At 39.0% G+C, this 27,494-nt stretch overlaps 1 protein-coding gene across 3 annotated transcripts; it reads left to right on the top strand.

Moving 5' to 3' along the window:
- On the top strand, positions 1–27,273 carry EMB (embigin). 3 transcript variants are annotated; one of them, XM_087759897.1, is made up of 11 exons: positions 2–615; positions 5,723–5,809; positions 8,004–8,093; positions 9,387–9,476; positions 11,718–11,892; positions 13,098–13,186; positions 16,609–16,736; positions 17,897–18,179; positions 18,988–19,021; positions 21,563–21,627; positions 25,711–27,273. In XM_087759897.1, the coding sequence occupies exons 1-10, from the start codon at positions 531–533 to the stop codon at positions 21,621–21,623; spliced, it is 1,122 nt and encodes a 373-aa protein (XP_087616023.1). In that variant the 5' UTR covers positions 2–530; the 3' UTR covers positions 21,624–21,627; positions 25,711–27,273. The 3 variants fall into 3 exon arrangements, with proteins under 3 accessions (XP_087616024.1, XP_087616023.1, XP_087616022.1); XM_087759896.1 differs by having other exon boundaries at positions 3–615; positions 22,828–27,273; XM_087759898.1 differs by lacking the exon at positions 5,723–5,809 and having other exon boundaries at positions 1–615; positions 22,828–27,273.
- The last annotated feature ends 221 nt before the right edge of the window (positions 27,274–27,494 follow it).

Here is a 27,494-nt window from a genome sequence, read left to right as displayed (position 1 = left end):
CAAACCCTACCAGAGCCAGCTCGCAGGGCTGCTCCAGCCAGGTGGTCCTGCAGCATCAGCCGCTTTTGCCCCAAAATACGAAACGACCCAGACTCCCTACGTGCCCTGTCAGCTTCCAGCTGTCCCCAGCGAGGCTGCCAGCCGGATCAGCTGCGAAGGCCCTCTCCAATTAGCCACCGGTGCTCACCCACGCCCTTCCTCCCGCCGCATAAAGCCCGGCGGGGCCGCACTGGCCGCCACGACGCCGGCGGTGACAAATCCTCCCCGTGAGGGGGAACGGTGGCGTCTGCAACGGCTGCCCGGCCTGCTTCTACCGGCCGTTGCCTGGCGGTTGCCCTGTTGGCGGATTTGGGGCTGCTTCGTTTTGGTTTTGATCCCTGCCGCAGCTGCAGCAGTCGCCTCTCTCGCAGAGCCGCTCCGGCCCGCTTGAGGCTTCCGCTGCCCGCGGGCGGTGCGGGGCCGAGCCGAGCCAGGTGCCTGCGCGCCGCCGGGGGGGGCGGCAGTGGGAGTGCGGCGGCGGCCGGGGCACCATGCCTGCCGCCTTCTCCGGGAAGCGCCTGCCGCGGCTGCTGCTGCTGCTGCTCTGCCTCAGCCTCTCGGGCGGCAGCCCCGCAGGTAAGCGCTCCCTCCTCTCGCCGGCCCGGCCGGGCTGGGCGGCTGTCACGCCGCAGCCGCCCCGTCCGCCCTCAGCGTCGGGGTGGGCTGAGGTCAGGGGGTCGGGGGCAGCGCCTGGGAGCTGCGGCGGAGCAAAGGTCCTGCCTGCCTTGAAGCATCCCCCTGGCTCCCCAGGGGGACGAAGCGGTGGCCCGGCAAGGCGGCTGTCTCTCGACCCTGCCTGTTTAAACGACTGAGGCGTTTCTCTGCCTCGGCGGCCCCGACCCTCCCCGGGGTCCGAACTCCCCAGCGCTGCCTCCTCCCCGGCACCGCCTGCGGGGGCAGCTGCCGCCCCTGCCCCCCGGTGCTCTTTCGTCTTCAGCCTCAAAAAAGGGTTTGGGTTTCTCGTAGGCCTGCTGGAAGGCAGGGATCCCTCCTCTGCCGTCCCGTAATGAACGGCAGCGCGGCCCTCCGCGCTGCCTCCCCGCCCGGGCGCGCTGGCGGGCGGCAGGTACGGCGGCTGCGATGCTGAGCCGCATCCGCTGGTGTTCAGCCCTGCGGGCTAACGCCATCTCCCGCTTTCTGCGTCACAAACAGGAGGATTTATTAGTTCACAGGTGCAGAACTTGGAGGTCGAGGCACAGTGGTTTACTGCTGCCCCCTATTCTTGTCAAGTAAAGCATTAAGTCCTGAAAAAGCCCAAATTGACAAGTTAAAATACTAAAATATCGGTATGCCTAGCAGGTTTTGAGGAACGTTCCTTGGAGGATTTTATATTGCATTTTTAAATATAACATTTAAAATCCACGAAGAAAGAGGGATTTGAGCCTTCGGGGCCCTGTTCTTCCTCTAGTGTTTTTCAGCGGTGCAGGAGCAGGCCAGCCACTCCTAAGGAAATAGGAGCTTATTTCTAAAACTAGTGGATTTCTGTTGTTAATCCCCGGTTTTGAAGCATTGCAGTGTAGTACAGAATGGTAGCAGAAGGAAATATCAGATTGATGATGTTTGCTGCACAACATGTAATTGTTTGGAGCATGTCTTGCCAAGGCCAAAAGTTCTGCCAATACATGTATGTGAACATTATCGCTGTGGCTTTAATCAATGGTTTAGCTGCATTTTCAGTGTGTAATATGTAAGTAATTACAGGTTTGTTCGTGCCTCTGTTGGTCTTCCTAATTCTGAGAGAAGCAGTACTACTCCCTGTGTGATAACTTCTGTAAAACTTGTAGTAGTTTCGCGTAATGTGAAAGGACAGATGTGTTTTGCAGTCCTCAAAGCTTGTTTAAAATACATATATTTATGTATGCATACAGAGGAAAATCTGCTTTGTAGTTCTTAAATACACATATGTATTTTAAAGGTGCTTTATGTACACATACAAAATTTGAAGTCCTTTCTAACAATTTATTTCATTGACCAAAAAGTTTTATGACTGTAAATGACCTGATATTTGTAGGAATGTGAGTCATATTATGGCAAGTTAGTCACATGGTATTTATTTTTGATGACTATTACTGCTGAAAACTGTACCTGTGGTTGAAGCAATTCTAAGTTTATGTAAAGCCATCAGTAAAATGATATCCTCTGCTGAAAAAAACCCCAAAATCCAACAAAACCCTTTTTGTGTTTATAAAATTTCCACAAATCTGCCATCTTCCTAAAGTAGTGGATATCATGTCTGGTTTTGAGCAGACATCAGAAATGAGCTGCCTGCTTTAGTACCCTTTATCTGTATAAAGTGAGACTGTTGTTTTTCAGACTTGTATTAAATGCTTTCATATTTGTGTGAACTAGGTAGGGAGGCTTCTTGCTGTGATTTCCATGGTTGTTTAAATGTGAGGAAGAGTATTTTACTCTTCCATTGTTTATTAACCAAATGTACAAAAACCTAGTCAAGCACAGGTGCAGCAAAGGGAAGTTCAGGTTCTGTTGGAGGGAGGAGAACTAAAACTGTCTTCTAGTGAAGTCCAGAAATAGTGTGTGTTCTGGAGATGTGGGTGTTCAGCAGGTTCCTTCCATCAAAATAAATGCTTGCAGTAAAAGCAGGAGGGTGGAGTACTAGCTGCACAAGAACCGACCTGCAGAAAGGCAGGTCGCATAGCCTTCTGCAGCTGGTCAGGCAGATACCACAAGAGGCCTCTTAGATTTTTATTTTGAGATAAGTAGCTTGAGGAGAGGCTCAAGCATATTCTTATTATTCTGTTACTTTTGTCTTTTAGTCTTGTAACTGTTTAGTTAATTCTTCTGAAAAACTTAAACCATCACTTTTATTCTGTATTGAGTTGAGGATAATTTCTAACTAGGAGTCACAGCATTGTTCTTCAGAGTTTGCTGCATCATTTGATTACCAGTGTGGCTGCCTAATTTAGTTGCAGCAGGTGCTGCCAGATTCTGTCAGGAAAAGCAAAGGCACTACACCTTGTCTCCCAACTTCTACCTTAAAGATACTACGGAGTTATATGAGTAGAGGATACACCTCACTTACAGATTTTGCTTCCAGGTTGGATTTTTTTGCCGTGAGGGAAGGGCTTCTATGAGGGCATTTGGAAGTCATTCATGTGGATCCTCTGGTGCCTCAGGAGAGCTCAGCCTGCAGCTTTTCCCTTTTCTAGGGGCCCTAGGAGTTTCTGGTGGCTGTTTTTGGATGCTACTGAATGCTTGTGTGCTTGCACAGAGGATAAAATCGATATTAAATTAATTGACATTAAATTAAACATTAAATTAATGATGTTAAACCAAATTGTATCTCAATGTTTTCCTATTCAGCCACTTTTCTGACTGAAAAAGTGTTAATAGATTTTTAAAGCCTGAAATTGCTGTGGTGATAACAAGTATGGTACATCCACACTTTATCCCTCAAATATTGGCTGCAGTAGGGAGCAGAGGTAAGCTAGAAAAATAAACTAATGACCTCATATTCTCATCTACTCCTTTCTACATAAAGATCAGGGCAACAAGAGCTCAGCAAGCTACCACACTATTGATTAAATCTAATGGAAATCAATTATAGGCTAAGGCATGCAGCCATGACTCAATAGTTTGAGAAGTTATTCCATTTGACTTGCTTACATCACTGCCTGGCTTGATGGCACTAATCATGCAGTGCTGGGTCATCTTGATCTCTCAAAGTATTCAGTAGATGTATATGAGAGCACAGGAGTGGTGCAATGTTGTCTCTGTGCTATGTAGTTTGACATATGGACATAGAAGAGCCAAGATGAAGAAGCAGTGGTGACTAGAAATAACACTACTTGACTGCTTTCACTTGGTATGTGAATCAAGGAAGAAAGCCAAGATGAGAACCCTATTAGTATGCAAACCATGTTGCAGGTTATCTGGCTTCCTTGCAGAGAGATAACAGAGCTGCTGTACAGCTTGGCACTGGCACCTTCTAAATTTATCATCTTTGGGGATTTTAATTACTGTGCAGGTGATGCATCTACTAAGCTGACACAGTCAGGTGATCCATGACATCCTTAGAATGCCTCAAGATGCTGCAGATATAAAAATTCATGGACATTTCTTCAACCTTACAATGAATATCAGAAGCATAATAGCTCTCCCTGCTCTCAGCACCTCTGACAAGCAGAGAGTAAGACTCAGTCTTCTTACTGTCTGGGTCATAAGCCAGCAGGTAGACAGAGCAGATTTCTTGAGTTCTTTGCTTGGGTGAAGGGCTGGGAGGCCACACGTGGCTGCAGGACCAGTGGACTGGTATGTAAAATGAAGAGGCTGTTGTTAAGAATGGCTAATGCTTAATTTTTAATCCTGTCCTTTGACTGCCTTGTTTCACTCTTGATCCAAACTGGTTGAAGGATGATGGGCAGATTGAGAAAGCAGATGATGCAAGCCGGGCATGACTCTGTAGTAGTCTGGAGTAACTGTGTGCTGGAGGTGCCAGTGGGAGAGTCTGTAGGTTGTCTATGCCTATAGTGCTGAAATGTGGTAGGAGTGTTGGTAGTATTGTTTACTTGTAGGAGCTGACAGGGTGCTGACTTTACCTTCTGCTGAAGACACGCAGTTCTCAACAAGTTTGACACACTTAAATTATGATGTAGCTTTTCACTTTTCATCTATGCTTGCTGCTGTCTTGGATGTCTAACAGAACCCCTCCCAGACTTTAATTACACCTACAAAACACGTGCCCTTTTCCTGTGTAACTACTGGCCAAATCACTTAAAAGCTACTAAGATGAGATTGCTCTGGGCCTGAGGAAGAGTGCATCCTGCTGCTACAGCGGTAGAATATCTCCTGGAATACCTAAGCATGTGAAGATACAGTGGTTTTTTTTTTTACGCTAACTAGTTCTGCCACCCAAATGTGGGAACAGAAAGGAAGGAGCCAGCATCTCCAATTTTTATAAAACATCTAGGGACCTTGAATTCTTAATGGAAGAGTGATACAGCAACATACTCAAACTAAGCAAGTCTTCTGCTTCTTCCCCTGCTGTCCTTCCTCCAATCAAGAACATAAAGCAAAACCCTAGAGTCTTGCCTCTTACAAAAACTATATTATAGGAGCAGAATCATATTTGCAGTGGTGTTAAGGAAAATGGAAATGGTCATTAGTATTACTTCCTGAAGTCCGTGTTTGACACAGATGCCTGTGTTTTGCTCACCAAGGTGATAATAAAAGGAAAGGAGGTCGTTCCCTGCATCTCTAAAGAGGGTAGACATGTAAGGTTGTAATGAGGTTCTTACTCTATTAGTGAATCTGCTAATCTGTGTTTAAAAATAATCAACTAGTGTCAGTATCATAAGCTGTGGTGGTCTAAGCCCACAAACAAGACAGGATTTGAGTACAGGTTATAAAGTTCATTTGTCTGCTGGAATATTCTGAAGAATGGCTTTGCCTGACTACAGTCTAACTACAGGAAAAGATCTATATACAGAAATTAGAGGTCAAATAAATACTGCCTCTTTAATCTTTTCTTGCCTAAAGTAAGCTAAAGAACTAATGAAAAGTAATTCTTGCACATTTTGGCTGTATATGCTCAGAACCTGGGAAAAAATGGAGTAGTAGGCTGTGGTGGGGAGGTTCTGTTTGAATTCTTTTCATGAACTAGATACTTCTAACTCAGCTCAACTGAGAGAGAATAAAGTTTCTTTAAACCCTTTTTTCTTTTTAGATCCCACTATGACAACACAAGATGCCAGTCAGTCTCAGGCAAACTCTTTGACTGAGATGCAACCTGGACTTAATGAGTCTTCTCCTGGTAATTCTTTTATTTTGGTATACCTAAAGCTATAATAACTTTTCCTAGTGATCCGAAGTTACCATGTGGAGTTTAGATTTTCATACTAAATAAGTCTTTTGAAATAATAGTGATTTGTCAGAAGAAACAGAAGTAAATATATCTAGGCCTTTTAAAGCCACTGCAAGAGCTTAAGTATCATAGGCATTTCAAGGACTGGGGAAAAAGCTATCCAACTGCCAGATGTATGATCTGTTGCCCTTATGCATATATGCCATAAAAGCAGGCAATGACCCTGGAAATAGGACAATTCCTGAACTAGAACCATTGTGGGAGGTTCTGTTCTAGCACTTACACCTGATAATTTTTCATGTGAGGACTCCTCTTTATGCTCTTGCATTAGTGAGAGGTACAATAATGCCCTTGCATCACTATGCCTGCTAGCTTCATCTGTCTATTTTCTAATTATGGATGTGTCAAAACCTTCCTTTGTCCTCACACTTTATTCACCATATTCTGGACCTAATTGTGGTTTTGATAGGGAGCAAAGAGTAAGTTCCAGGCAGGAGAAGAAACTGATGATTGATTCCCACATCTCCTTTCTCCATGGAGATCAGAGCAGCAGAAATTCAGTAGTTTACCAAAGCTCATGGTGACTAATGCAAATCAAACATGGGCTAAATTATATTTATACATGAACCCAAGCAAGTTCTGACAAGTTATTCCGTCTACAGTTTTGTCGTTGGAGATGATAATGCTATTTACCTGGTGTTCATCTTCAGAGCTTTTTCACACAATGTGTGTGAGAACTAGGAGTGCAGTAGCTAATAGATTAAATAACTCTTTCCATGCATAAACACACATATATGTATGAGCTAAAATACACAAAGTATTTTGTATGATATGATCTCACCTGACTATTTTATTTGATATGTGAATTGAGGAAGAAAGTCAGTATGAGGATCCTATTAGTGTGCAAGACATTTTAAAGGTTGTCTACTTTTTTCTGGGTAGATAACAACTGCAATATGAACTGGACTGATGCTTTGAATCTATTATTGTGAGGGATTTCAGTAACAAACCAGGTGATGTGTGTACTTAGACTGACATAAACTCAGGTGATCCATGGCAGCCTTGGAATGTGGTCAAGGTGTTTAAGTGCACACGCAGAGAGGAAGATTCCCCAGAAGATTTTCAGCTTTCACATGTTATTTCAGGGGTAAACACTTGCACTAGTTTGTTTCTTCATCAGGCAGAGACTGAGGCTTGCTTGTGCTCTTTTTCTAGAGTAACACAACTTACTGTCTAGTGCTAGGAGTCAGCTTCATAATTTTTTTTTGCTTAAAAAGCCATTTTGGACTAGTAGTTGGGATTGACAACAGTCTACTGTCAACAACCACCAAATGAACTAGCCTGAAGCTCTGTTCTTCCACATCATCCACCTTAAGGTACAGGCTTATTGTTACTTAAACTGGCTGGAGCATGAGAGAAGGTATAAAAGTGCAGATGGAACAAGCCAGGCAAAAAGCTGATTGCCTGTGGCGTAGCATTCCTTGTGTTGTGAGCTGACACGTTGATAAAGAAAAACACTGCTTTACAGAATGGGCCAGCAACCTGGAATGCGTGTGGTACCTCTGCTTATGCTTGCTGAGAGACCTTTAGATGCAAACCACTAGCAGGGACCTCCTTCAGCACAGCTGATTCTCTCAACTGTAGCTGAGAGGCATGTGTTTAAGAACTTTACCTCAAAGTTCAGTATTTCATGCAGGAAAAGGGAGAGTCATTCTGAGAAGATATAGGCTTTCAGAGGTATTATTTCTACTGCACAGTATCAACTCCGCCACCCAGTGCTTCTCTCAGTGAGAAGACTGAAGCTGTAGCCTAATTTTCTCTGTTTTCCCAACTGTGAGTGGGAACCTTGTCAATCCATGGACAGGAGAGATAATGAAGCCCCTTTTCTTCTACAAAAACGAGAATAACTTTCTCCTATAATGCTGTATGATTGGGCAGATTCAATCAGTAATTACTGTTTATGTATTCCTGAAACGCATTATAAAATAACTGACAATAAAATTACTTTGCAAGCATGTAAAACATGGCTTAAAACATCTAGTGTATTTTATCTACCATGGGAAGGGGTATCTTTATTTTGTTTTGTCACTAAATTGAAAGAAAATTAATTTTTTTGTAACAGGTTTGTTTTTTCCCCTTTCAGAGCCCATGACAACTACACAAACTGTCAACTCGCAAACTCAAGGGAGCACTTCACATCACTTGACACTTGGACATAATATATCTACACCTGGTAAAAGCAATCACATGTTGTCTTACACTTAAATTGTTAAATTTTGGTTACCCTAAGGTTCTACCTTTATGTTTTTTAATCAAGTGGTTGTGAAGAATTTATATTGGTTGATAATTACCAAGGCAAACAGTTTGATGTTTCAAGCTGTATAGAAAGTAACTGTGGAAACTGAAAAAATGAAAATTGCTATAACTATATTGAGTTGACCTTTCCTTTAAGCATAATTTCTAATGTCTTCTCCCACAGCGTGCTTCAGTTTACCAGGAACTTGTATGCAGATAGTACAATACTAATGAAACAATTATGTGCATAGATGTGGAAGGGTGATGCTTCCTTAGCTGGGCTACATCTGTCGGAAAAGCTGTAGCTTATTAATTTGCTTTCTTGCACTGTCCTTGAAATGCACAGAGCATGAGAACAAGTATAGTGGTGGGAACAGACTGTTTATGCTTACAGTTGCCTGCTGATAGCTGTATCAAGTTTTGTAGAGCTTCATAATGGTAGTCTCTGAATAGTACGCTATACGTAGCCCTACAGAAAAAGAATTTTGCTGGCCATATTAAACCTTTTAAATGTAATTTTCCCTCACAGAAGGAAAGGAGTATATTTTAGTCAGGCAGATGATGGTCAATATTGATATTCTTTGTGTGGGGAAAGAAATTCCCTGCAGTATAACAGGAGTTTTGTGGAGCAGTGAGGGACTCTGCCCATGTTCCAGTGGAGCACAGGGTGTTCTTGCCCCTTGCACTCATTAGAGCTGCATCTAGCTTAGCCTACCTCTGGCTTTTTGGCTGTGTGGTTAAATTGTCATGGCTTTGGGAACTGCAGTGTTCTGTCCTTCTGTTTTTTCTTTTTTATTTTTCTAAAGCTTGTTACTTTTCCAAACTCTACTTAAACATCAGTGTAGCCCTATACAGTTCTAGGACCCACCTGTAAACTTTAGGAAAAGCTGCACGTATAGGTGACTCTTTGAATCAGGCTGTGAAATAGTTAGGACCTCTTTAGAATATTGGTGTTCACAATTACAACATTATATTAAAGCTACATACCATCTTCTAAAATGGCATAATTACTATAACAGTGGTGACACAGCACTGCTACTTTTAAGATTCTGGCTGTTAACACACAAGGTATATGAAAGGATCTCCACAGTAGTCAACATTTGGCAAGGTCCTTTTTTTCCCCCCCAAGATTACTATAAGAAAGAATTGCAGTACCATATTGATGCTTTGCTGTATGATTGCCTTTATAGGATTGTAACATATCACTTTGCTTCCCCCACAACCTTGTTAGGTCCAGATCTTCCCACACAAGAGTTCAAGCAGGGTACCAAAGAGAATGTGTCTAATGTCACTTCTGTGGAGTATGAGGTACTCCTACCTGGTGAGTGTGTTATTTTCTCTTCCAGTTATGTTATATTGAAGCCTATGATTACACACAAGCTTTTGTATGAGTTGTAGAAGTATCTAGGATGGCAACTTCTTGATAAAGTTAAGATGCTTACGGTGAGCAAGTGATGATCTCAGTAACAGAAAAGATGAATAAATTTTTAATGCTACTCAGTTTTGTGTTCTAATAACTATTTTGCAGTGGAGAAGGGGATTCTTTTTTTTTTAAAACCAGAAGTAGAAAAAACCTCATAGCTCTGTTCCCCCAAATCAATTCAAGTGACAATTTCTTTGCACTAGTGAATCCACTTGGAGAGACCACGTAAGCTAGGGTACTTGTTAACCAGCCCGTGTTAGTAAAGCATGAAGAAAAGGCAAGATAGGCTTCTTTATAAAGTAGATGTGAAATTCCCAGTTGCTAAATAAGAATTTATAACTCAGTTCTCGAACAACGGGAAAAACTGATCTAACTGAAATCTCTCTCAATAGGAGGAGGTCAGTTAGAACTCCTTTGCAAAGTACTGGTATGATACTTTGACATAATTGCACAGCATTTATGCTGTATTTTCTTCTAGCAGAAAACTTAAGGTAGTGTCTATTTCTTGTTCTGGTACGTGTACTTTTGGTACAGAGATGCCCCAGATATCAGTCTGGCTAGTGATTAATCTTCAACAGCATAGGGTTTTCATGTTCCATTCATTTAAAGTGTGGATTTATTTTTAAAATTCTCACTCAAAAGGTATGGATTCTGTTTTGAGCCAGTGTAACTAATCTGACTGTAAAACTTTTGCTACTGTGAAATCAATTCCATTTGCAAACTTACTTTGATCATAAAAAACCTCAACAAGGTGAGTTATGCTTGGCTCATTTATTGGGTGTAATGGCTCTATTAAATGAGTTACAGTAACTGACTTTCCTCTGGTATGGAAGACCAAGGTGTTGCACCTCTTAAGTTTAACTCCAGTTCAACAGATCTGTAATATTTTGGCTGGGACTTGGAGTTCTGGGCATGCTGTTCTGCAGGCTGTAAATGTCTCTGCCAGACCCAGGAAGTTCAAATATTCTATGGGAGTATCTGGTGCTTCCACTTCAGCCAGACTTTGCTGCTTCTTAGGTGTGATTTGTATTACTAAGTCAGTGAACTGTACCTTAAAATTTTGTGTTCTCTTGGAAAGAATTTGAGCTGTGAAATACAGCTGCACTTTTTTGACCATCAGGTACTACAGGGTAGGTCTAGGATTGAGGTGAAGCTTGGAATAAATTTTCATGGAGTATTCAGATGGACTAACCACACTTCGATCTAGAAAGTGTGGAAGAAAAGGCCAATTATGAAGTAAAATGTCAGTGCTGACAGGTACAAAGTCAGAGGTGTTTTTTATAGAAGGCTGTTTGTATGGATTGGAAAAGATATCTGCTGTTGAAACCTACTTTTTGGATATGCTCATTTTATGCTCATGAAGTTTGTAAAAGCAAAAAAGCATTGGATTTTTCTACTGTATTGGAATATCTTCACTTTGTAATTCTACTGGCTTGCCACTAGAAGGCAAAGGCAGCCATAAATAGGTTTGAAGATGATTTGGTTTCAAGTTGAGTAGCTGTAGCATGAAATGCCAGATCCAACAATGTTAGGGTTGTGGATTTTATCAACAACTTCACTATCAACAGACCAATACCTTTAATCTCACAGTATTGTAAAAATCTGCAACTGGCTAAAGCCTGGATGGTTATAGATATTTCCAAGTCTAACTCTTTTTGATATTATTAATATAACTCTTTATATATTTACTAATACTTTTAATCCAATAAATTCTGCTTTTGTAATACCAAATGTGAAGTCAGAAAGGAAGTTTAGACTGAGAGCAGACATTGTTTCCCTTGGTGAGAGCAAAGTACTTAACATATTTTGGTTTGGGTTAAATTACGTAGAAGCATGAGTCTATCTTGCTTTCAGTGAAATCTGTACTTCTATATTAGAGCCCTCTAGGAAGTTTACCTACAGAATGGAGTGACTGTGTCACTTTTGTAATGGATGGGTATTGTAACTCAGTTATGGCTTAAGAAAATTACTGTCAAACACTTGATTGTCTGATTTTGCAGTTTTTTTACCCTGGGAAGTATAACAGCAGCACACTGTACCCACCTGTAATCCAGCATATGTAAAGCAAAAACTTTGGATCTCTTTTTTGCCCAGAATGAAGAAATGTTTTTCGTACACAATTTTTTAAAATTCCTCTAGGTGTTTCTGGTAATACCATGGAAAAAAATATCACTTTGGACCGTGCAACTGGAATTGAACTTTCGTGCAGATTGGACAATAAATATTCTCATTTGAAAAGTCTTCAAGTGACTTGGAAGAAGGGAAATGAAACAATCAGATACATCAATAAAACTGAAAGCAGCTGGAGCATCCAGTAAGTAGCATTCTTTACAGTTTGACTTGGAGGTTCTAAGGAGTTATCACATGCATATACACTGCCCAATACTAGTCGTGTATATTAAAGAGCCAATGTGGTGATTAATATATGCCTATAATCAACATATTAAAGCTGCAGGAGAGGAAAAAGGTTGCAGTTACCTCAAGCCTGGAGGAAGAGCTCCTGTTTTTCCTCTAGTGCTGGAAAAACAAGGTTTCTTCAAGACAGGAATATAGAATAAGGACACAGTTCTCTGAGGTGCAGTAATTCTGTTCAGTATGTGAAGTAGTAATGTCAGTCTGAGACTGTTAAAATACCTCCATTTCTTTTTCCACGTTCTCTTTCTCAGTGCTGCTTCGCTAAAGTCTGAAAGGCATCAATGACCAGTTTTCTTTGTTCATAGTTAGCAAAAGAGAAGAAATTAGCTTTACAGTAAAGATGTTTTGGGTTTTTAAAGGTTTTCTTAACTCTTTCAAACCTCTACAGAGACTCAAGAAATGTTGTAGAAGATTTTCTTCAATTGGTACAATTTACTGTTGGACTTTAGAATCTGTAAGTGGGCTAATTTTAACCAGGTAGTCTCCAGATGATTTCTGTATTGCTTTGGTTTCTTAACATCAATAATATTTATGTAAAATTTCTATTATAGAAAATGTAATGAGAATGTACTGTCACTCTTCTATTCCATATACACAAACACAACCATGTAAATCTTTTCCAAAGTTCCTGTGAAATGTATAGTTTGCCAGCAGAGAAGATGCTGGACTTCATTAGATGACAGCTCTTCAAAACTGTTCTGTGTTGGAGCTATGCTAGCCGTTGCCTGACTGGCTTTAGGAAGAACAAACCATTTAAATGGTCTCTTCTGAAGTACTGCATAGCATATGTAGGTGGGTGAACCCATGTCTGATTTGGTAACCTGTAGATCATACTGCCTAAAGATGTTTAGTTTTCTGTGAGCAGCAAGGATGGAAATGATATTTATGTTCCCAGGTGTGCTTGTGCTCTTCTGATTTCTTAAAGATGTCATGCTGTTTCTACATAGCACTAAACCTGAATCCTAGTGTTTCAGCAATGTACGTTCTCTGCTCCACTACTAATCTCTGATGGTTTCTTTAGAATGTTAATTAGCAGTCACTGATAGTTGTAGGATGAAAGAAAATACAAGCAAAAAAGCAAACTGGTGAAACTTTTTTTTTAAGACTGAGGATCTTGGATAACAGTATGCTGGGAAGTTACAGTTGTACTCTGAAAGGTAAAGAAGAAATCGGCGCTATGTTTCATTTACAAGGCAAGTTATTTTAAATTTTGCTTCACTTGACGATTGAAATCCTGTATTAATATGGTTTCTGGATGGAAATTGCAACTTGATTTGATAAACAGTGACTAACATGGTCAAGCTAAGTGAGAATCACTATCAAAGGCATTTCTGTAGCATGGAGGGAAGAAGACTTTAGAAGCAAAAACTAAAGCCTTTTCAGCAAAATTTGCTAACAACCAACAAGAAGAGAGCATATAAGCCTACTTCTTTCTTATGAGTAACTGATTTCCCCTTCCCTCTTCATCCCTACAGCAGGAGTAAATACTCATCACTTTTGGGGGGGGGTGGGTGGGAGGAAAGGATAGTGTCTCAGATAAATTCTTCAAAAAGCAGAGCAAATGCCTTGAAAGTTTGGCCTGAGTTTTTGTATTACAAGAAGAGCAATGATTGGCAGAATGGAGGCAGGTTTTTGAACAAATGCAGTTGTATTTCTGAAACACCAAGTTATTGCTTTAGTGCATCTTTCATTCTATGTAATACAAGAACAACTCTTATATTAGAAGTTAGTGTGCTTTATTGGGTAGTTTAAGTGCCCCTTATTCTGTTTTGTATATATTTGGAGAAAAGAATACCCTTGACAGCAGTAGCTGAAATCCAATTGGATGGATGACATGTGGAAATGAAACAAATACAAATTCATCTCTCATGAGAGCTAGTCCCTTCTCTATTCCCACCATCCAAATTTTGCAAAGAGCAAGGCAAGCATTTGATCTGTGAAAGCTCCACAGACTGTGATATACAAGAAAGATTCTCCCTGAACACAGGCTCCTGAACCCCCTAATGCTTCAAATAACTACTCTAACCTCAGCTGAACTAACCAGCCAGGCTTTGTAATACTTTGTGCTGCAAGCTGGCTTTGTCCAGCAGGGTATCTGGCTGTGACTTGAGGAAACTCTCTCATGTATGTTTAAGTCTTGAATAGTAATGTTGATACCTGCTTTCAGACCTTCAGCTGGGGGAGCCTAGCTTGCAATACTGAAGAAAGACAAAATTCTAGTTTATTCAGATCTTTTAATCTCTAAAAATTATTATATATTTTTCTTGTCAACATGTGGGTAAGGTTTAGTTGAATGGCTACCCAAGTCTTTTTAGATTAAAACAGTCAAAGGAGAGCGTATTCTTCTGAAAGTATACAATAACTATTCAGTAAGGGTAGGAATGAGTCAATAGGGAAGTCATCTTTTCTAGAACAGTGCTTAGGACTGGTTGATTTATTACAAGAAGATGGGAGAATTGCTTCACAATGGTTGAATGCTGCCACTTCTGATGCCATAAAAAGTACTGGCTTGAGACTTCTCAAGATTAATGCAAGAGTGAAGGAAATGGGAAAGAGAAGTCCTTGAATCTTCCAGTCAATAATGCAGAGAGAACAAATCTTGAACTGAAAGATGAATAATGTGTTGATATAGACTCAGTGGCTAAAGTCATCGCTGCTGTAACTAACTGCAATAGCTTTTCCACTAGGCAGTTAGTCATTATTGTATGTGTTGTCCCTCCCATCCTGGCTTGGCATAATCCTGCAGATTTTGAGGAGTTGTGCTTTTACCCAGGTCTGCAGAAAACCATAACATTTTGAGATGCTATTAGAAAGTTTAAATTATTACACTTGGAGACCATTCATGTGAAGTTATAGTAAAGGATAGAATAGATTAATTTGTGTTTGCCCTTTGAGGGATCCTTAAGCAGCTGTCCAGGTACATGCACTGTGAAACAACTCTGGTCTTAAACCAGTGTGGAAGTCTGACTAGTATAAATGCTGGTGTGATCACCTCTCTGTCCATCTCTTCAACATTTTTTTTTCTGTGCAGCAGCAGTGTTTTGTCACCAAATTCTGGGTGATCTACTTGCAAAAATACCTGGGACAAAGTATATTATTTCCTTGCATGCATTTGAGGATTAACCACTCATAACAGAGCCAGATCCCAGAACTCATGATAGATATTCATGTCGATAATCATGGCTAATGTGGTAAAGGTATTGCTGATATGCCCATAGCTGTGCTTTGCTAGTGATCAGTATGGCTAAATCTTTGACTACCACATAAACCTGTTGTGCTGCTTACAATGGTTTATTTGTTTTTACATGTTCTGTTCTTTTTTCCCCAACCTGCTTTTGTTTTTTCTCTTCTATAAATTGCAAAGGAAGTGGCAGCAGTTATTAGTGAAGTTGTGCCTTTTACTGGCAGCAGTGAAGATACTCTGCCACTGCTTTTCAGAAGGATAGTGTTTTATGATGAAAATAGATACATATGGAGTGAGAAGACCTCACTAGTAATGAGGCTGGATTGATGTATGGTGCAGCAAATTCTGAGGTTGTAAGCAGGGTTCTTACTAACAAATCAGTTTCATATATATTTCTGGAGTGGAAACTTTTAAGTTTGAATACTCATGAGAAGTGAACTTCCCAGGACAACTAATTTGTGTTCAGCCAGTCAATGAGGGGAGAGAACAAGAAAAATCGTAGTTTATACCAAATTGTTCCATCATAACTGCTGAAAGCAAGTTCTTAGCCTGTTTAGTCTTGTGTGACCAATACAATTTAAAAGATGTACTGGATCTGTATTTACAAGATAGGGGAATGAAACTTGAAGTAAAATTTAAAATTAAATGAATCTGAGGAAAACATGTTGGTAAACATCCTAATAAAGAGGGAAAGAAGAGGGAAGGGGAAATGCATACTCTATCAAGATTTATTTGCTCAGCTCTAACTATCTGTGGGATGTCTTAATATTCAACATCCTTTTTTGGGCTTTTGCCCTTCAAAGGCTGTAGGGCATCTGCAGTTATAGTGGCTGTTCTTGTAGCCATGTTCTGTCCTTTGCAAGATTGGACCTCTTCATTGGCATGCACCCACAAGTCATTACTTCAGCTTAGAAAATGTTTGTAACTACAAAGCTCCCTCAATCTGCAGTTTTGTCTTAATTACAAAAAAGTTCTCTGCAGGCACAATTTGCCAGATACCATTATGTGGTAGCATTATGGCTGGAATAGACTTCTGTCAGTTTTTGCAGATTGAGTGAAATTGCAGAAAAATTACTATGCTTGTTTCTAGTGTACTAGAGCTGAAGCATGTAGCTCACAGCTGTCAAGGAAGGGAAAGAGATAATCAGTCTGATTATCACTTGGTTTTCTGTATGAATTAGCAAGTTCTAAGATCATACAGCAAGTGAGAGCAGGATTCCTGTAGACTTCTGCACAAATTCTGTATATGGAATATCAGCCTGAAATGACTTCATTTAGATTATGTCATGAATGATAGAATCATCTGTATTTACAGGAAAAGGAAGTGAACGGACTACTATAAATACATATCTAAATGTATCTTATCTTTTGTAATACTGTAACTAAAACCTGTAGGTCTCACTTGATGAACTTTTTCCTACTTGTTCATAGTACCAAAAATTGAAGGAAGAGAAAAACCCATAGTCAGTTATGAAGGAGATACAGCTGTAATGATGTGTAAAAGTTTTGGCTATACTCCCATTGCTTGGACTTGGTATAAGACCAATGGAAGTGAACAGGTAAGGTTTCCATCTGTTGGCCAAACAAAACAGTGTGGCAAAAAACAAGTAGAGATACTTTGTAAAGTATAATGACTTCTCACTGTAGGCTCTACAAATTGCATTTCCATTAAACTTAATGTAAATCTCTGCAGATAGAAAAAAATATCTGTGATATTTAGAAGTATTCACTATTACAGGGATGTAGTTTTTGTTTTGTATGATGATTCATTTCCAAAACTCCCTGCCATACTCTTGCAGCCCAGATAAGAGTAAAACAAATCAGATGAGTCTTGAGATACTTGTCTCTACTACATTAATGATGGTTATATTGCTCAAATCTTACTACTTGATACCAAAAAAAATCTTACCATAGCAGGACACTCTTAAAGACATGTAAAGTATTGGAGGCTTGAGGGAGAACAGGAGCATGCCCCTTCTCTTCCTCCTCCTCCTCCAGGTACAAGTACTTCTGTATTTCCCAGCCTGTATGACCTCTCTGGGGCACTGGACCTGAGGGAGGGTATCCTGTGGTAGACTGCTGTGCCACTTGATTCTGAAGGAGCTGAAATATCTTCTCGCTTCAGCTCCTGCGTTAAAGGCTGTGAGGAAGAGTCTTGCTCAGCAGTTTTCCTCCTTCACACACCCATCTTTCGGGATCCTCTTTAGCCTTGGAAGCATAGCCACTTTGTTTTAGCCCTTTTCTGGGGGAAGCATTGTCAACTGAGAGGAGGTAAATAGATCTGTCTCCTCTATACTGCTGGAGAGTAGCATTGACTTACAAGATTATTGACATTTTTCCCAGTGAAGCAGCATTCCCAGCTCAGCTTCCTTGAAAGTGTATGCTTTTGTGCTGTGGTGAAACCTGGATGTTAGATCCTGAGGCTGCCTTTCAGTGGAGAGTCAATAGTCAAGGGTACCTTTCATATGATCTTAAAAATAAAACAGGTCAGACAACTTGCTCACTAAAAGTGCATATTTTCCTCCATTGAATGTAAAGGGAACCAGGGTGGCCAACTAAGATGAATCCTTCCCTTGGAGGTGGGCTAAACATGCTTCACAAATGCCACTTGTTCTTAACTCATTTTATATCTCTCTTTAGAACTATCTGTTGATAATAAAATAACTTGATTACTTTCTCATTGCATTAATAAGACCTGTAATGTATTTTTTATTTTCAGATTGCCATTAATGACTCTCTGCTGGCAGACAAGTATGTAATTAATAGAATATCTGCCAATGTAACCCATCTGAAGATACTGAAGCTCACCAAGGAAGATGATGGTGTATATTGGTGTGAGGCTGCTTTTGAACTAGGGAAGAGTAAAGGAAAGCTGAAGCTTAAAGTTCTATCCCTCATGGTGCCTCTCAAACCCTTTCTAGCAATTGTGGCTGAAGTTGTTATTTTGGTAACTATTGTTTTCCTTTATGAGATGTATTCGAAAAAGAAAGAGAAATGTGCAGGTAAGTATCTTTTTTTTTGTCTTTTCTAGCTTTACATTGAAATTGCAGCCGAAGGTAGAAGGGTGTGACCCATACCACTTCATATATGAAGTTCAGTGTGATTTTTCACATCTGTATTTTTTCTGATAAAATACTTTCTTCTACAACATTGCATTATTTTAGATTAAATGTCTTCCATGAGCCTAGAATTCAGGTACAAGGTGTTTTCAATAAGCAATACTTTCTCATAAAGTGTTTGATATAGTCCTTTTTTTTTTTTCTTACAAGACAAAGGAATTTAGAGGTTATACTTTCTTGGGGGATGCTTAGGAATGGAAACAACTGTTAGTAGTCTTGATGGGAGAAACTTCTGTCAAGAAATTGAGTAAGAAGGAAAAAGCATTACAACAGAATGCACTAATGTGTGTGCCCTAGGTTCAGCAACCAATAGGTGAGCCAAACTAAATGGGCAAGATGAAAGAGAAGTGACATATATATATAAAATCTGTGTGTGTATATATGTCTATGGATTATACATATATGCATACATTTATCTTTCTATATTTTATACCTATATGTATATATTATCTAATATATAACGTATGTATTAAAATCAGATTAATAAAACTTGATCAAAGGTTTTTGACAAATTTGCAGGTAATTCCATTGAATAGAGGAACAAGATAATTTGAATTACAAATTTAAGAAAACTAATAAAATGAAAAAATAAGATTGTTTTGCTTATACATGGAGTAAATAATAAAATTGAATGGAACTTTCTACTGTTTGTTAAATTGACACCTCATATAATCTTTTTTCTGTTATGCAGAAGACGAAAAAGAATTTGACCAAATTGAGCAACTGTAAGTAAAGAATTTGTATACTACAGTTAAATATGTGCTCTTTTCCATATTACACTGTTGTATAAAATTATACCTTGTTGTTGACCCAATTCGTAAGGGTTAATGATGAATGTGAAAGTACAGTTTATTCCTTTCATTAAGGCTTCCTAATTCCAGAGTGTGCAGAAAGCTGTTTTCTACTTGGTACTTAATTTTGGTGTTTGGAAGATACTTCACTTTTTTGTGAGAATACAATTTGTCCTCATTATAAACTCATTCTGAAAAGCTGCAACTATGAGGAAGATCACTTTCAGGTGGAAATTTTGCAGAAGAGGCTTTGAAGTTTTTTTTTCTCATATGTATGTTTTGTCCATATTAACATACATTTCTCACTTGCATGTGGTCAAAGCCCTGACTGTCCTAGGTAAGCCTGTAGTTGCTGGGATGTTGGAAGCTGGTGGTGTTGGCTGTTTTGGTGGTAACTCCAGCCTCTCTGGTGGGGTCCTGCACTGTGCTGATGGCTTGGGCTCCCTCGGCACAGGAATGGCTGCACTGCTGGAGCCAAAGGAGCAGGTTTAGGCACTTCTGTTGCTGTTCTGCAGCTTGAGGGTTGGTGCTCCCATGCCGGCTCCCCCCTCCTTAGGGTGATACGTTTATAAAGGTTTGCTTAAGTAAGCTATACTTCTCTCCCTCTGCCCATCCTTTGAAGTTGGGTCACTTCATTTGGCCTCTTAACTTTCCTTTTAAGATGCAGCCTAGCAGTTCCTCTTTTTCGATGTATCCAGTCTACTCCAGTTTTCTTCCCCTCAGTCCCTTCTCTCCTATGTTTATCTCTTTTTTTTTTTTTTTTTTTGTCCCTCTGTCTGGTGCTGTCTTTCCCTTTTTGACTTTCTTGCTGCAGTGACCTTCTTTGTTGCCCTGTGTTGTATTCATTTTCCCATTCCTTTTTCCAGTGATAGCTGACAGTATATTTTAGTGCTTTTCCCCTTACCTAAACAGCTTTAAAGCTGTAATTCAGTTATACTATGAAGTGGGGATATATCTTGGGGCTATAGTATGCTGTTATACTGCTTGAGTGTTTGGGGATATGTCTTGGGTTGACAATTGAATAATTGCCCTTGTTGCCCAGCCCTGCTTCTTATAAACATGCTGAAACTGTATTACAATAGGATTCTAACACAGTTTAAAAATAATGTTTTCCTACTGCATGAGATGTGGGATGTGGTTTTGATCAGTTGCTTGATCTTTGGAGTTTTATCTCAGATAAACACATATGAGGAAAATGTATTAAACCATGTAGTTCTTGCCTGATTTTAATAACTGAAAGTTATTTCAGCTACTGGCTGTTTAGAAGACAGATTTGTGTACCAGAGAGAATGGCTGCAGAGGAACTTTTCTGGTCTGTTATATCAAGTGATGACTAATATACAGCTGAACTTGGTTGATGAGGTTATAATTAAAATGTCACATCCAACAATGTATTAGGTGGGAGGCTAGTGATTCAGAGGATTTTTTTAGCAAGAGAATTGTTAATTTAAGTCTTGATTGTGACCAACACTGTATAGCTAGTTGTAGGTACTCCAGAAGAAGCAAGCATATGACTTTTTCAGCCCATGTTCTGAGGATGTTGAGCTATATATTGCTTGTATATTGAGCATTCATTTTATATACTGTCATGGTTTAACCCCAGCCAGCAACTAAACACCACACAGCTGCTCGCTCACTCCTCCCCGGTGGGATGGGGGAGAGAATCGGAAGGGTAAAAGTGAGAAAACTCGTGGGCTGAGATAAAGACAGTTTAACAGGTACAGCAAAAGCCACACACACAAGCAAAGCAACGAATTCATTCACTCCTTCCCATCGGCAGGCAGGTGTTCAGCAATCTCCAGGAAAGCAGGGCTCCATCATGTGTAACGGTTACTTGGGAAGACAAACACTGTCACTCCGAACATCCCCCCCCTTCCTTCTTCTTCCCCCAGCTTATATACTGAGCATGACGTCGTATGGTATGGAATAGCCCTTTTGCCAGTCTGGGTCAGCTGTCCTGGCTGTGCCCCCTCCAAGCTTCTTATGCACCTGGCAGAGCACAAGAAGCTGAAAAATCCTTGACTGGTGTAAACTCTGCTCAGCAAGAACCAAAACATGAGTGTGTTATCAACATTATTCTCATCCTAAATCCAAACCACAGCACTCTACCAGCTACTAAGAAGAAAATTAGCTCTATCCCAGCTGAAACCAGGACATAAACAAATTCTATACACTGAATGAAAGCAGTAATTTCTGGGAATGGTATCATTGTTACAACTTCTGCCCAGAACTTTGTGGGATTTTTGAGGGGGATTGAGTTGAGCCTTTGCTACTCGGCTGAAAGACTTCAAGAGTCAGTATTTTGGTTGCTTAAATTTTGTTTAATCTTCTTTTTCTTATAACTTCACATGCTAAAAGACAGAAAATCAAAAACATTTTAGATGTGCTCTGTGATTGGATTGTGGAACTGAAATGACTCTGCTCATTCTATACTTAAATGTTGAGTTTTGGAATTTAACCTCTCTTTCTTTATAGTAAATCAGAAGAAAGCAATGGTCTGGAAAACAGTAGTGCTAGGCACAGAAAAACTTCCTAAAAAGGTAAGTGAGAGATGAAACAAAGACCAGAGTTTACTTCTCTTGAGCAGCCTAATACAAGGGAAAAAATACCCACTTTTTTTTATGTGGGAACAGTATAGTAATAGAACCATTGTTTAGTTAAAACAATATCTAGTCATTCATGATGTAATGTCAGCAAGAAAGTGAGTCCAAAACCTTTTAATTTAATGCGATCATCATTGTGGTTTAATAGTTTGGTTTACCCATGCAGTTCTTAAAACAGGACCCAGATTAAGCTGCTTAATTGCTTGGCTCCTGATCATGAAACAGTTCTGTGAATGACAGTGTAGGTGCTGAGATGCATAGAATTGCTGATGTATCCAAAATCCTGCTCTTTCAGGCTGTATTTTGGGTGTCAAGTGAGCTCATGGAGGAAGGATGCAAGTGGGGAATGTGACAGTACCAGAGATATGAAACAAGGGACTATAGGAGTCTAGGAAAGAAGACAGAGCTTAATAGATGATGACTGAAGGGATTAGTGGTAGCAGAAGGAAGCAGAGGAATGTAGCCCTGTGGAAGCTGTATAATGATCTTTCCTGATTCTGTGCCCTTTTTACAGTCTAATTACAGGCTGCTTCTACTTATGCCAGCTGGAAATGCTTGTCAGAGGATGGTCTGTCAGTTGAGGACCAATCCTACACACTCTAGCTATTTCCCCTTGTTATTTCCCCCTCTGCATCTGGCACCCCAATCTCCCATCTCAGGATGAGAGGTGTGAGTTACTTTGCATGCATGTCACTGCTGGTACTCTTTTTTCCTCATCACAAGCCATCTACCTGAAGGAAGATTGTTTCCATACCCTTTGTTTTAAAGAACAGAAAGAAGTGTTAGGTAAAGTTCATATAAAGAGTAACAAGTCAGAAAACAATCAAGAACAAATACTTTGCAAGAGTATATTATCTCCTCTGTTTCCTGTGCATTATTGTACTTGTTGATTGCTGTGACTTAGGTTCCAAGGACTTACCCCATATGGGATCTAAGGTCCCATTCTTGTAAAGTCCTTTTGGCACATGACACTCAGTGAATCGCTAAGGATTCAGATTTGCAAATTGGACTATTCAAAAAAATTGCAAAATATAAACTGGAATGAATTGTATTTCCAAACAAACATGGGAAAATATTACGCAGCAAAATAATAGAATTCATGTTATAAGGAAATGTGTTTAATCTCTTTTAATTCAGGAGATTTAAGCCAACAGAAGGGGAAATCATCACAAAGCTACAGAAGATGTATGCGGCTATGCATTTTAAACATCCACTATGCTTCCAAATAAACTCCTCTACACTTAAGAGAAATGAGTTGCTTTTAAAATAGCTGTGAAACTGCTCATTTTATACAGCTGATAATGTATTCTGCATTTAGACCTTTGCTGTGTGTAACATTGTTTGTCATTTTGCTACTAAAAGGCGGTTTGTGATCAGACTTCCTGTTTTATGACTGATCTGTTTGATTTTGTGTTAAATTGGAACTAACCTTGCATTCACTGAATAAACAGGTAATATAGAATGGGCCTATTATCCAAGTGTTATAAAGCTGGGCTTGTGAGATCAAGAAAGTATTTCCGCCAAAGAAAATGCCTTTTACTAGCAGATGAAACAAATGTGACACAGCCATTTTTACCAAAGAAATGGTCAAAGGGAAATCTTTATCATGATTTAAATGAAACATTAACAGTTTTTCAGTTTGCTCTGAACAGTAAAATGTCTTCATTCTAACTTTTCTTAGCTTCATGTAAGTGAGAAAGAAATATAGGTACGTTTTGGATACTTAAGATATGAATTTTCTGAAGATATCCTGCCATATGTCTGTGCTACTATACTGTAATTCTACATAGGCTAAACACTTAAATACTGTACAGATCAGAGATTTCAGCAGTATTTCAGAGTAGATGAAAGAAGCAAAGGGGATACAGTACCATAGCAGAATATAACTGAAATAATTCCTTAGGTGTGCACAAATTACTACAGGATCTGAGGGCTGCAAATCCAGTTTTGCGATTATAATTTATACAGAACACAGAAATTTCACAAATAAACATATATGGTTCTTATCATACATCCTGTCTAGCTGGTACTTCTTGCTGCATGCAATCTTGTTCCTTAAACTCCTCTCAGAGCACAGAGAATTTATTGAGCAGCTAAATTCTTCAGGGTAATAGGATAAACCAACATAAATACCGCTAGTTCTCTTATACATAAAATTGTGACACTGCTGTTACGACTTAGGATATTGCTTTAGAAGAGCTAGTTGCCATAACTTTAAATATACCATTTAGTTACATTATGCATTCAGCAATTGAAAAATGTTCAGGTAACAGAAACAGTCAATTGCATTGGTTGCCTTTGCTTGCTAATCCAAAAGAAAAAATAATAAAAACTTCAATTTTCTGAAGACTTTACTTTTCCCTTTCTTAAGAACTTCTTCTCTCTACAAAAATGTAAGGAAAAACAGGCAGCATTTGCAAACTCTCGAGGGAAGCAAAAAGAAAAAACATCTAAATAGAATTTCTTCAAACTGGTCATTTCTCTTTGAACGTAAATAAAAGAATACAGAAAAATAAAAGATAAAATAGATTTAATTCCCTTTTTTCTATTTTACTGTTCTTATGGGCTTGAAAATATCAGAAAGCCTAGCATTGGCTGTTTTATTGGAGATGGGAGACAAAAATCCAGTCTGATCTATGCTTTTTTGGTTTTCATAGTTTATTTTGCAGCTTTAACAACTACAAGTTAAAGTCCAAATAAAAAACAATGGGAAGTATATAAGCATTAAGTGATTGACCATAAGGGCTGAACAGTGGTAAAGATTTCCCTTGCTAAGTTACTGTGTTTATTGTATTCTGCCTTGGAGTTTCTATGCATTATAAAAACCAGAATGCATTTACAGGTTTTTATATGAATTTATCATTGATATAACAGCATTTTTGCTAGAGCAAGTAAATGTTTGCAGTTTAAAAAGATTTACTTCTGTATATCAATTGTTGAAACATAATTTTATTTTTTGTAGACAACACATTTTTTCATATGAAATTCAGTAGTAAAAAAGTAAGCTTACCTATAGATCTAAGAATTTAGATTCTGAATAAAGCAGACAATATCTTTTGCAACAAAAAGGAGGCTAGGTACTATCTGGGGAAAAGCCCACCTTTTAATCAGAAATGTAACAACTTATTTCTACATTCACTGAGCATTCCTACTGAAATTGTGGTATGAAGTCTTGGCCAACATAAGCAAGTTACATGAACAGATACTTCTTTGGTGTTAGCAAACAAGGGCTGCACTGAAGGCAGGCAAGAACTGGCAAACCTGGATTAAGCATGGATTTTAGATCTATGATGTGTTGCTCCTATCAGGACTGTATTAGTTTGGTCAAATTGGCTGCTGTAACTGTAGTTTTTTGTCTTGACCTGCCTGTAGGATATTCTGCTTGCCAGGTTTGCAAGGGGTTTGGTGTTTATTTTTCAGTTGGCAAGTGGTTTTATTCCTCATATGTCTGCCTAGACATATGTCCCCCTACAGAGGGGACTAATAAATAATACTAAATGATAAATATTAAATAATTGGCACAATTAACGGTCATAACTCAAAGGCATAAACCCTACTTTTTTAGTCCAGATACCACCTAGGAAGCTCTGGAAATCTAGAAATATATATTTTGAGAAATACATGTTTTATATGTTCAAGACATTCCTACTGCAGTTGCTTTGTGTATCTGCTTTATTAGGCAAATATAGCCTTCAATAGAACAAAAATTTGGCAACCTTTAAAAAAACAAAATTCTAGGTAATGATTTTTTTGCCTCGTTCAAGCCAAGAGATACCAAATGAGCCAAAACAATCCTGAAGATACTTCCTTCAAACAGCAGTTAGAGCTAAGTGTAAGGATCCACAAAATTAGTTTTATTAACAAACATTAATCTGTAATAATTGACTTATAGGGGTAGGCTGAGTCTAACCATTATACTTGTTTGGCAAATCTTGTCTTCCAAGATCAAATCCTTGTTTTCTTGCAAGAGGTGATGTTATTGGTGTCTATACTGACAAAAGCCTTATCCATTTCTTAAAGGAAAAGATTAAAGTCTGCAGAAGAATTCTGAAGGACTGTTTCCTACTGCTTCAGACTGGTCACTGCACATTCCTCCTTTTCATAGGTCCAAAGTAGACACAAGCAGCTGTGAGACCAGATTCCTAGTGAAGCTTGACAAATCTTAGAACAGGTTCCAAACTGTGAGCTCAGATAGAACTGTATGACTATTTCCTTAGGATGGGGACTTAAGAATTACCCAATAGTGGGCCAGGATAATTAAGTGATTAGCTATAGGTCATTTGATGCACACAATCGCAAGGAAGAGAGGAAAAACCCATCAGTATTGATGTTGCTACTGAAGTTGGCATCTGTGTGCCTCTTAACTATTTTTCAGCCAAAGAAAATGAGATTTTATATTCTGTCTTTAAATTCACTCTCAAAGCTTTTCAACACTGACTGCTGAGCAATTAAAATTAAAGAAACTGATTGGCGTCTTCAGTGTAGGGGGAGTTTTTCAGTTGAGTGGTCCTCTAAGTGTTGAGCTACCCAGCACATGCAGGCTGACCACACTTAACCACATCAAGTTGCAGTTCTAGCTGGAGCTCCCCAAAAATAGGAAGGGGCAAGGAATGAGGAAGAAAACAGTTGAGAATGGTTGTAGGGACATGGGAAGGACCTGCAGGTATTCCATAGGGTTTCTGAAGGACAGACAGCAGAAGCTGAGATGACTTGCAATTAGATTTGTACAGGGAAGATAGAGCATAAATCTGTAGGAGAAACAATGTTTTAGGTGTGCCATTCAGAGTGTTCGTGTAGGAAGTCCTGTACAGTGACTGAAAACAATCTGCCATTGTGAAGTACTTGCACTGGTGAAAACACAAAGCCAAGTGATATGTTTCATAAGAGGATTGGAAGTTACATGCTTGGAAAACTTTTTCTCTGCTGGTTTTAAACAGTTTTGCAGTCATGTTACTTATGCTAGAACATGCATATATAATGTGTTAAACAATTCTTTATGGAAAAAAATAACCTAAGTTCCAAACTTTACAACTTGTTACTAAAACTCTTTGTCTAAATTTACTGTTGATAAGAGTTAATTTTTCTAGTTGAATTTTATAAGACTTCAAACTTGTAATGTTTGTTCCATCTTAGCCAAAATAATGATTGTTAAATTTCTGTATAAAAGAAAAATCTGATTCATTTTTCTATTCAGTCTTTTATTTAACCAAATAAAGATTTTTGTTCTTTTTTACTGTTAAGGTAATATTTCTATCAATTGACATCCTGAATTATTTTCAAATTGACATTAAAAGTTACGTAATAGTGCCTTGAAGGAAGGAATTTGTTTACCATAGTTAAGTTCATTTTTCTCTTTTGCAATATGTTTGTTAAACGTTTCAGAGGAAACTTGACAGCAAAACCTATTTTTCTAGTGAAAGACTGAGCCTAATGCTTTTATCACGCTCGCCTTATTTTACATTCTGATTTTATACTCTGTGCTCACTCAACTGTTTTATTGTTTTGCCTGAGCAGTAAGATGTATACAGAAAATGGAATAGCCTCTGTATGTTTGATGTATATGCAATAAAAGGAGAGTAGTTATGAGTAGTGTGATAATATTGTACTTACAAATAATTCTAATAAATTTAACCATGAAGAATCCATAAAGTGGAGAGTGAACTTATGCCTGGCATCTTAGAGAAACAAAATCAGACTCTCTCATTTCTTTTTATTTGTCCATACCCACAGATCTTATTTTAGACCTGAACTGCTCATTTGCTTGAGTGCCAAACTGTCTTGTCTTAGATCTATAACCTTCTAGG

Source organism: Nipponia nippon, unplaced genomic scaffold (assembly GCF_047370975.1).
Source record: "Nipponia nippon isolate SJK-2023a ecotype South Korea unplaced genomic scaffold, ASM4737097v1 scaffold_20, whole genome shotgun sequence".
NCBI lineage: Eukaryota > Metazoa > Chordata > Aves > Pelecaniformes > Threskiornithidae > Nipponia > Nipponia nippon.
This window is presented reverse-complemented; position numbering and strand designations above follow the sequence as displayed.